This window comes from Schistocerca nitens, chromosome 2, assembly GCF_023898315.1.
Source record: "Schistocerca nitens isolate TAMUIC-IGC-003100 chromosome 2, iqSchNite1.1, whole genome shotgun sequence".
Lineage (NCBI taxonomy): Eukaryota > Metazoa > Arthropoda > Insecta > Orthoptera > Acrididae > Schistocerca > Schistocerca nitens.
In genome coordinates, this window is record NC_064615.1 from 402393024 (window position 1) to 402405098 (window position 12075).

Sequence of the window (12075 nt, forward strand, 5' to 3'; positions counted from 1 at the left end):
GCAGGACCGGTATCCATACCGAAAGATTGTTCCACAACAGGATCGAAAACTTCAATCTGAATGGCGATTGGTGCTGCAGCTGATTAAAATTTCTTTATGTCGAACGCACCACTAATTACACGATCGTCACGGGAAAGCGCTAAGATAGCATACTGTATCACCACCTGTGAGTGTTACCGATCAACGCATAACGCAAAGAACGTCAAGACGGCGAGCATTGTTATATTGCTATTGACAAGATGGAGATAATTTGTTTTACAACAGTATTACGCATGACGAGACATGGGTATCCTACACAGACGCAGAATCATAACACTAATTAATGCAAGAATGTACTGCGAAACGCTCACCAAACTGAGACCTTCACGAAACCGCGCGTTCACACACCGCTATCCTCCGTACCAACAATAAGATTCGGCATTTCCGTTAGGAACTGTTCGATCATCCACCCCACGGTCAACGCACTTCGGCATTCAGAGACTATTACATCTCCTCGAATTTGCAACAACGGCTCGGTGGATTCGCGAACTCAAGGTTGCTGTTAACAAGCTCAGTTCCCTGGGTGGAGACCTACGTAGCCGAATTGAAGCAGAAACGTTACATAAAGCGCTTGGAAGTGAACGGCTATTACTTCAAATTTTACGGCTATTACTTCAAATTTTAAACATCTTTTTGGCTGTGATCCAGCAACCATACGCCATTTAATTACAGGACGTATATACAGTCATTTCAGTTGCACAAAATTTTTGTCAACTGACCACGGTTTCGCCTGCACTAGGGCAATCTTCATTAGAATAAAAAGTTACGCGGAATACATGTAATCAACCATGGTTTAAAACGTCTGAGCAAAAGTGCTCTCGTCAAATTGAAATTTCATAGGAATAAAAACTAAAATATAAGAGAACAACATAACTGTCAACCAGATAAAATTCTCTGAGGAATATAATTACTTTTAGAACGTGTGTGTTATGATCCATTAGTTGTCTCCGACTCCTAGTGACACGGTTAACTATGTCCCTCCATGCATTCCTGGACGTTGTTTTGGTCCCAGTTCTTCCGGGACCATTTCAGTGCTTTCTTTGATGTCCTCTATACAACATCTACTTAGTTTTCTACTTCGTATTTGTCCTATTCTATCGAGCATTACAGCTTTTTCTAATATATCTTCCGCTCTCACCGTATGCCCACAGTACCTTAAAATGGTTCAAATGGCTCTGAGCACTATGGGACTCAACTGCTATGGTCATTAGTCCCCTAGAACTTAGAACTACTTAAACCTAACTAACCTAAGGACATCACACACACCCATGCCCGAGGCAGGATTCGAACCTGCGACCGTAGCAGCAGCGCGGCTCCGGACTGGAGCGCCTAGAACCGCACGGCCACCGAGGCCGGCCAAGTCGTCAGGATCGTTAACCAAACCCACATTTCAAAAGAATCGATTTTCTTGAGATCCACTTCTTTCATTGTCCACAACTCACATCCACACAAAACCATGGAAAAAAATCAGTTTCAGCCATTTTCATTTTAGTCAGTAGCGACACTTTCTTTTCGCTTAATTTAATTGTAGCAGTTTTCACAAGTTGTGTCCTTTTTATTTTCTCAGTCAGGAGTGGCTATTTGTTATCATACATCCTACAAGGTATATATTTACCAATTTTCACAGTGATTTCTCCGTCTATCACAACGTGAGTCTTCATTTCTGTTGTCAACATTTTTTGTTTTCTTCAAATGTAGCCGTAGAATAACTTTTTCACCTTCTTTTCGTATTTTTAATGTTTTTTCCACTACATGCCATAAATGTTGGGTGATCAATACATGTTAATTAAAATGCGTCCCTGTCCAGTTTTTAATTTCCGTATCTGTTAGAACATTTGTTATTATGTATTCAATACACAAACTGAAAAGAGATACACATTCCAGCCCGATTCCTTTCCCTTCCTCGAAAGTTCTTCCTATATTTTTACTGTGGTTCTTCGTTTGACACCACATTTCGTATAATATTGAACACTTGTCCAGCTACGCCCATTACAACAACCGTTATTGCCGAAGTAAGCCGTAAGCGGCAACGGCAGGATGGAACTCACCTTGCTTGACGGAGACGTATCTGGCGTTGAGTCCGGCGACGAAAGAGGCCTGCGGCAGCGAGTCCTCTAGTGAGAAGAGCTCGTCCTTGGTGACTGTGTTGGAGCGCGACTTGAGGACCGCCTTTGAGCCGATGGGTGCGAGGTAGGCGCCGGTGCAGTCTCGCAGCGCCAGCTGGCCCTGGTGGTACTCGGCCGAGAAGAGGCAGTTGGGGTTGAGCGTCTCGACCAGCTTGCCCTCGCGGGACAGGTAGCGGTTTGTGCACGTGTGCAGCGCGTAGCGGCCGCCCTCGTCGGCGCGGAACTCCAGCGTGAACAACGTGTCCTCGCCCCACGGCACGTTCGCGTCCACGTGGATCTCGTCCAGGGACTCGGACAGGTGTGCGAACCTCTTGCGGCCCACGGAGCGCAGGTTCACCTGCAACAACACGTTCTTCAGTTGAGCGGCGCAACCTCGTTTGGAAAGTCGTAGGAAAGACCTTAATTTACACATACAAGAGAGAGAGAGAGAGAGAGAGAGAGAGAGAGAGAGAGAGATGTGAGGCAAGCCCCCACCAAGGATGCAGTCATACAGCCCGGAAAAACAGACGGTCTGAGAATTATCAGTGAGAGCGCCAACAGAAACTCAATGGCAGCATCTTTTCGCTGAGACAGGTGGACTGGCCTAAGTTTGCCGGCAGTACAATCGCGATGTCTACTGCGGATCCGTGAGCGCGTGGGTGGGAATTGGATGATAATGACGCTTCCCCCTCACAAAACATTTAACTATAAGCATTCATTAAAGTCTCTTTGGGTTTGCTGCCGGATCCTAAAATCAACTTGACTCGATATTTCGGCGATCCAACTGGTTGCCATCTTCAGGAAAATGCTGCTTCTGCTGATGAGTCCCGCTGAGAACTGACGCCAGGTTGCAAATCGACATCCTATATAGGCCACCGTTCAGTACACGGTGCATGCGCCGCCCATCAACGTTTCTGCCTTCCAAAACAGGAAGGTGGCGCCGCCCTTAGTGAAACACTGCTGGCAACGATATATCGCAATCAAGGCCGCACCGAAGAACGTTCAGTTTTGATGCGAGATAATACAGGATTCCACGTCTCGCTAAGAGGAAACCCATTGTCTCTTGATTAAATTATCAGCCAGCCTAATTTCAATCGCCTCTTTATAAACACTGTTCCAAAAACCGGAAATGTTGGCAACCACAACAGTTTCCTCAAATTTCATATTGTGTCCCTCATTTAGGCAGTGTTCCGCTACCGCCGATTTTTCCGGCTGTTGTAGCCTCGTATGACGGCGATGTTCCACACACCTGTCATGCACTGTGCGAATAGAACGGCCAACGTAAGCTTTCCCACATTGACACGGAATTTTGTATACCCAAGGTTTCCTAAGCCCCAAATCATCCTTCACGGAGCCGAGCACAGCCCTAATCTAGCCAGCACATTCTCCAGATGTCTCACCAATTGAAAACGTCTGTTCAATGGTGGCCGAGCAACTGGCTCGTCACAATACGCCAGTCACTACCCTTGATGAACTGTGGTATCGTGTTGAAGCTGCATGGGCAGCTGTACCTGCACACGCCATCCAAGCTCTGTTTGACTCAATGCCCAGGCGAATCAAGGCCGTTATTACGGCCGGAGGTGGTTATTCTGGGTACTGATTTCTCAGGATCTATGCACCCAAATTGCGTGAAAATGCAATCACATGTCAGTTCTAGTATATTTGTCCAATGAACACCCGTTTATAATCTGCATTTCTTCTTGGGGTAGCAATTTTAATGGCCAGTAGTGTAAGATGTTGTCGAAGTTGTGACCAGTTTGTTGTTATTATAGATGTTAAATCAATTGCACTCTAATTTTCGAGTGAATGCTTTTCAAACGAACTGCAATTTCTCGGAACATATGCTAAGGTGAAGTATGAAGATCTTACATAAATAAATTATTACTATAATATTTTTTGTATTTTATTACTAATATTATTAAAATCTTGGGCATCTATGGCACATCAGTAGCTGTAAGGGCAAAACGATATATTAGGATTGTCAGGACTGAACAGTAGCAAACTGTGAATCGCCTCCCCTGGAACGGAACGCCGTATCCACTACGGACTGCCGAGTAAAAAGATCAAAGGCGTTGTTCCGGGCCAGCCAAGTTCGGCAACGCTTTTAGTCCATCTGAACCTCTACTGATAAAAAGTACAAATGTTGAACAGTTGCAATAAGACTATTTCTTTTGTGTATTCTCGCTCACCCAAGACCTTGTTTGAACATCTCTAGCAATTTACGAAATATTAATGGTGTCTAAGTTACGTAGAACATCGCGTAGACACGATTCTGATGGTAAGTGTAGTTATAGAAAACGTTAACGCATGTATAACAACAATTAGCTTCGCTGACACGTAAATGGGAGAATCACACAACGTACAAGTATGTCGCGAAAATGCAGCAAGCGCACATAATCCAGTTGAGCAAAAGAAAGGATGTTTGCAACAAGTTCTCCCTGCGAATAAATATTGCCGCATTTTCTTACAGAGACATCTTACTTCCGGTGCATTAAATGAACTAACATTTCCTCGTGGCCTGTCCCACACAGAAAAAATAGCAAGAGTTTGGATGCTTAAACGTATAAAACCTAGTAGGCTGAGGGACTGAACCGTGTCTTTAATCCTGCAGCCCAATAGGTTGCGTCTCGAAATAAGCCGACGCGAGTCTACTCGAATTCAAGACGAGGTGAGCTGTTACCATCAGTCAAACATTTTTTGAAACACCACAATCACTGTTCCACTTCGATATTTAGATTCTCGTACTGAGGAGGGCAAAAGTGCAGCATAGATGGCACAGTATGAGGTTTTCCAACGTCAACGTGCGGTAAATGCTGTATGCCATAATATCAGGCTGCATGGACTGTGCGGCTGGTCCCGGCGGAGGTTCGAGTCCTCCCTCGGGCATGGGTGTGTGTGTGTTTGTCCTTAGGATAATTTAGGTTAAGTAGTGTGTAAGCTTAGGGACTGACGACCTCGGCAGTTAAGTCCCATAGGATTTCACACACATTTTAACATTATCAGGCTGCGGTTTGAAGACTACATTCTAACATCGCAACACGTGCTCCAGTCTGCTTACATAAACAGAACAGGTCAGTTGAACCGCCAGTCATCAATGACAACGCAAAAAAAAAAGAAAAAGCATTCGTCGCATCAGGCAGACGAAACGTAGGGGAATAAAGATCACAACCCCTCCTGCGACAGTTCTTTTCACACCTTCTTCCTGTTCTCATGCTTGATCTGTGTTCAGTTTTTGATGGGCTATCCACTGGGTCATCTTACCACTAAATCTGAGGGAGGTGCGATGGGGGAGTCTCTCTTGTGAGCGCTATTTGCTCGCCAGTTCTTGGATGAAAACTTTCCAAAGAGATGGATCGGCAGAGACAGTCAAGCATTATGGCCACGACGTTCACCAGAAATAATCCCTCTTGACTTTTTTGTGGAGTTACGTTAGCGAAGTCTTGCGAAACGAATACAAAAAGCTGCACAGCAGATGACGGAAAGACGTGTTCGCAAAGACAAGGGGAGAAATTGAATATCGCGTAGACATTCTACGGGCGACAAACGGAACACATCTGAAAGCGTATACATAAAAAAAAAACATTACGAGTAGAGCTACCATTTGCAACAAATCAATAGATGCATCTATTGTAGCACGGTTCCTTGTAATTTTTCAGGAAATGACTTTTTGATCACCCTGTATTTCGGATATCCATTTTTCCAGTTTCCGACGGAGGCCAACTGTATTAACTGGAGCATAACGGCGTCGTTCACGGGTTTCGGTTGCTTGTCGATAAGCGACGTAATTAACATTTACATCACGAAGCAGCAGTGAAGCGAGGACCAATATGAAATGCGCGCGGCGGGAGATACAGGAGGGGCAATTACAGTGGACATAAAAATATTAGTGGACGTTTTATGGGCGGGGGGCGGGCAGCAGATAACCCGGGCCTTTGTGCTGCCGGCGCCGCAGCCGCGGCAGTCGTAAACACGGCGCGGGGGTGGCGGCGTGGGCAACGCAGGGAACCTAGCTGGCTGGCTTCCCACTGCTGAAACAGGCGGCATCTGCGTGTGCAGGCCTGTGCGGATCTGCCGTCGCCTGATGGAGTCTAGTTGAGGTGCGAACACAACACTAAACTAACTGGCCAGCATCAGTGCACACCGATTACAGAAAGTGTCATTTGCTAAGGATGGAATTATAGTTTAGGAATACCCTTGTCAGTCACCTGCAGGAGGAAAATTAAAAAAAAACTGTTTAAAATACCGGTGTTTCAATACCTTCATAGCCTACTAAACGTGGTGTTCTGCAGTCTCCATACATATTAACGATTTGTATGAGTTCTGTTACTTCTATCTTTTTTCCACAGGCCATAATTTTACTTGCTTTACACACACACACACACACACACACACACACACACACACACACACACACGCGCGCGCGCACACACACATGCGCGCGCGCGAATGACCTAAAACTTGCACCGCAAGCATTGCGGAGGTCACAGAATGGATTGGTAGTCTGGGGCCCGTAAACTTAGCCACTAAACAGACAGTAGTAATATTTAGAAATTGTATTTTGCTGCAAACATACACTTTTTTAAATGGAACATTCCTTTTGACATTAACAAACTAAAAATTAGGACAAATTAGAATGTCAATGGTGTTTGTTGCCGGATTCTAGTGCGAGCCGTTCACCAAATATCGTATCTTGAAAAGTTCCCATACTGACACTTTTACAATACCTGTAGTAGTACACATTAAAGAACAACACAAGGGGATACATTAGTTACGTGGATTCTGACCAGTAACGAGACAACTGACCGTCACAAGTTGTGTTCAAAATGATCACCGGCAGCGGAAAAACACGCTTCCAGTCTGACACGGAACAACTGCCGCACACGTGACAGCATTTCAGCGGAGATTCCGAGCACACTGCAGTAGTACGTCGTTGCACATCATCGGGTTTAATTGATATGTTCTTGTAACAGCGTCTTTCGGCTTTCTCCACAGAAAATGTCTACAGGCGTCAAATCCGGGGAACTGGCCGGCCAAAGTACTGTGTCCTCTGCGTCCAATCCGACGATTTGGAAACAGTTCGTGAAGACATGGTGTACTACTTCGAGCACTATGGGCTGGAGAGCCATCATGCTGATGCCATAATTTCCTCCAAGTCTGCAGAGAAACGTCTTACTGCATCCATGGAAGATGGTCTGTTAGGAGGATGCGATAATTATGCTCGTCTAGTGTTCTGTCTATGAGAAACAGTCCTATCAGCTGATGGTTCACTATCCCACACCACACATTTACAATCCATGTACGCTGACATCCCACCTGACGAAGCTAACGGGGATTGTCAACAGACCCACAGCACACGTTTCAGCGGTGTACCTGCCCGTGATGTGGCTTCATCACTAAACAAGACACATGATACATCTAGACTATACTGTCTTAATGCCTATGTACAGAAGTTAACAAGGTCCTAATAATCGTTTCCCTGAAGCTCTTGATGGAGAGATATGTGATAGGGATGGAACTTACGTCGATGCAGAATGCAGAGGACACTTGCCTGACTCATGCCACTTCATCGTGCGATTGCGCGGGATATCAACTGTAACAGCACGAAGGACAATTTCTCCCTCTTCTGTCGTCACTTGTTTCCTTTTTGTGACGTTGTCTAGGTGTTACGCTGGTTGAAGAAGCTGATCAACAATCGCCGAGATGGTTGACGTCTATTGGGATATATTGTCCTATTCTCCGTACAAGAACGAACTGCATTCTTTCTACACTCTCCATACATCATGAACATGTCGGCTTGTTCTGCATTGGTAAATCCCATCGTCCACTTACAACCTACTGTTTGGACGTCACTGACTGACTGACTAGCAAGTAGCAATGCACTCAAGGAACACACAAGCACACCGTAAGGAAACATAACATCGTACCTAGCAACTACGCTGGTTGAATAGCACAAACAAGTGTTAATGTGGAAACTTTACACAAAACGATATCTTGCAAACGACTCTTACTAAATTCCTGCAACAGACACCACTGACATTCTAATTTACTATCAGTTTGTCAATAGGTAATGTTGCATTTAAAAAAGTGTATATTTGCACAAATTTGTAAATATTATTACAATCTCTTGATTGGCTTACAATACGAGCCCCTGAGTACCAATCATTCTGTGAAAACCGACATCAATAGCACCTTCCATTTCCGCAATATTTGCGGGAAAGGTTTAGCTGATTTAAAAACTATACCGACAGGCTTCGAGGGGTTGTAGAAGGTGTCTTGAGGAAGAGAATGTGAATAGGAACCCGTGACCGGAAACGTCATCCAACGACGTTAAAGTACTTCGAAGTTTACTCGTATGCATGCATAAAAAGGGCGGAGAAAAATTGTGCCACGAAATTTTAACCCTAGATAGTTGATGCCAGTAGGAACCAAAATGACTAATGTTGTGTAGGTCGACAACGCACCATTTTTAAACTACTGGCCGTGGTATTGCCCTGTTGCCATTCGTCGGTACCAGGCGAGGTGGCGCAGTGGTGGGCACACTGGACTCGCATTCGGGAGGACGACGGTTCAATCCGGCGCCCTGCCATCCTGATTTAGGTTTTCCGTGATTTCCCTAAATCGCTCCAGGCAAATGCCGGCATGGTTTCTTTAAAAGGGCACGGCCGACTTCCTTTCCCCGTTGTTCCCTAATTTGATGAGACCGATGACCTCGCTGTTTGGTCTCTTCCCCCAAACAACCCAACCCAACTCTCAGCAACCAACGTGCGTTCGTCGGTTGACGGGCAGGGCAATGGTTGTCGGTTCACACATACAAACGTCCCTTGCCCCAGTCACTGCCCCAATGTGAAACGCAAATGTGTCGAATAGGACATGGCCCCCGCCATCGTCAGACGTCACGCCACCGGACTTTTTCCCGTGGGGATTCAAATGGCTCTGAGCGCTATGGGACTCAACATCTGAGGTCATCAGTCCCCTAGAACTTAGAACTATTTAAACCTAACTAACCTAAGGACATCACACACATCCACGCCCGAGGCAGGATTCGAACCTGCGACCATAGCGGTCGCGCGGTTCCAGACTGAAGCGCCTAGAACAGCTCGGCTACAGCGGCCGGCCTGTGGGGATTGTTCAAGGTTCTAGTTCACCCACCGGGACGCGAACCACCTAGAAACGAAGAGGAATTAATGGATCGCATTCAACATGCCGCTTATCGCATCAGGGCAATGCCGGGGGTCTTTGGAAGAATTCGGTAAAACACCGTTCGATATTACCTAGCTTGTGTCGCGTCAGAGGGTCGCCAGTTCGAGCTCCCACTTTAAGCAAACAATGTCCTAGCTACAAAAAGGCCCTTTTCAATGCCAACACAATTTGTAAAAGACTTACTGTGCGCCAAATAACAGCTGTTGACGGCTTTGTTCCCGTTACGTCTTATCATGAAACTACAATGGATGTGTCGGGATCGCAGCGGATTCGCCCCCAGAGTGGAAGGCTGGCGCGCTACCACAGAGCATGCGGGCCACCTTAGATACATAGCGATCTCCGGCAGGCAAAGCATTCGCGGTCATGCGTTGTCCACAGCATCCGGCAACAGGGCAGTCCCGCGGCCAATCAAGTTTCCGTAGTTTAAAAATTGTGCGTTGTCGACCTACACAACATTAGTAATTTTGGTTCCTACTGGCATCAGCTATCCAGGGTTAAAATTTCGTGTGTGTGTGTGTGTGTGTGTGTGTGTGTGTGTGTGTGTGTGTGTGTGTGTGTGTGTGAAATCTTATGGGGCTTAACTGCTAATGTCATCAGTCCCTAAGCTTATACACTACTTAACCTAAATTATCCTAAGGACGGACACACACACACACACACACACACACACACACACACACACACACACACACACCCATGTCCGAGGGAGGACTCGAACCTCCGCCGGGACCAGCCGCACAGTCCATGACTGCAGCGCCTGAGACCGATCGGCTAATCCCGCGCGGCTAAAATTTCGTGACACCATTTTTATCCACCCTGTATGGGATGATTCCGTGATGTCACAAACTTTCGGGATGACGGCAAAGGATAAATGTATCAATTTGAGGAAAAGGGCCCAGGGCCGGAAACGAACGAGTCAAAAATTACAAGCGAAAATTGTTATGATACCTCTGACAGTAGAATACATGTACCAGTACCGTTGTTGCTAAGATTTTAGGACAGACAATTTTCAGAGGTTGTAGTATGGACCAAAACAAGAAAATATATCTAGTAATCATACTTTACGAGCTATGAATACTTTTTCAATAGAGGAGATATGTTTCACAATTCACATTTCGTGGTTTGAACTAGGTCTGTTCTGCGACGATTCCCCAGGAACACATGTTAGTAATTTCTTCAGAATGTCTGGCTATGTTAAAGGAAATATGTGGTTCGTGTCTTCCAAATTTTTTAATGCCACACTGAATCTTATGTTGGAGACTGACTACTTAAAAACAAGTGCCAAACCATCTACTCGGAGTTACTGACTTTCTCTCCCTAACACTTTAGGCTGGAGACCTGACGCTTCACAAAATGTTAAAAAGACGGGTCGCCAGCCGTAGGGAGGTTTGCCCTAATGTCATCATATGAAATACATGTAATATATTTATCGAATGTCGTATTTCACAGTCTTCTTCACATACTGGATGATCTCGCCGGAGAAGCAAACTGTGCGTCAGTGATCGATGTCCTATTTTTAAACTAGTGAGTATCATAATCTTCCATCGGTACTTGCGTGGCGTGACGTTCGCCACGCCTGAGAGATCGAAGTCTGTTGCTTACCATTCCTAACCTTCACCGTTCGTATTCCCACAGACGCATGACCGTTCCGCCCGACAATGAGGTGACAGCGTGAGGAGGCAGTACACGAGTACCCAATGAAGGAGGATGAACTAAGCTGAGCGCAGAGGGGTCGTTGGGTCCCGAGGTACGCGCGGTGTGCAAACACCGAACACCGGAGCGGAGTGCAGCCGGCACGGTCTTATCACGCGGATATCCGCCTGCTGCGTGACGCACGGCGGGACACCGGGTGCCCGCTTCTTGTTGACCAATACGCAAGTTCCGTCACTTGTGACACAGATAAAGTCAGATATATGTCGCATAAATGCTCTATGAGATGTCGCGGTCATTTAGTTGCACTACAAAAACACTATTTTGTCCTGTCCACATTATTTTGTTGACTTTATTATACCTTACGTGTTCCGACGTTATACCATTTTCAAAGGATTTGCGATCAAATGGGTTCAATCAATCAGATACGTATCATATCATCCAAAATAGTAAGTACACCATGACGAGCGAAAGAATTATACGAATGAGACTGAAATCCGTAAATCTGATGTACATCAGAAACAAATGACTACAATTTCAGAAAAAATGGATCTTTTATTCAACTGAAAGAGCTTCAAAAACTTAACAAGTCAATAACGCATTGGAGCACCTCCGGCCCTTACACAAGCGGTTATTCCATTTGGCATTGATTGGCAGAATTGTCGGACGTCCTCCTGAGGGATATAGTGCCAAATTATTTCCAATTGGTGTCCTAGTCGTCCAAATTCCGAGATGGTTCGAGGGCCCTACCCACAACGTTCCAAACGTTCTCAGTTTGGGAGAGATCCCTTGGTTAATGAAATACTGCCTTCTGAATGAATAGCTTATCCATGACAAGAAAATCTCACAAATCACCTTTCCGAACATAATCTAGATGTCTTTTGTCTTTTTTGGTTTTAGGGCGCAAAACTGGCATCTAGATGTTTACGTACCTCGCACAGTTGCTAGACGCAACAACGTTAGCATAGAAGTAGAATAAGCATTGACAGTATTTTGTTGTAACAGTTTTCGCTTTCAAACACCGTCTCGCAGCGACACAAAAGCGTATGTCAGATCGACTGACTTAATAGGTAGTACGCAA

At 45.5% G+C, this 12075-nt stretch overlaps 1 protein-coding gene across 1 annotated transcript in view; it reads right to left on the reverse strand.

Annotated features, from left to right (window-relative positions):
• The window catches only part of LOC126236253 (protein singed), a 374185-nt gene that overhangs the window by 110962 nt on the left and 251148 nt on the right, over nucleotides 1–12075 (reverse strand). The window contains exon 4 of the mRNA XM_049945404.1: nucleotides 2088–2502. Coding sequence (XP_049801361.1) covers nucleotides 2088–2502 — 415 coding nt within the window. The remainder of the gene's footprint in view (nucleotides 1–2087; nucleotides 2503–12075) is intronic.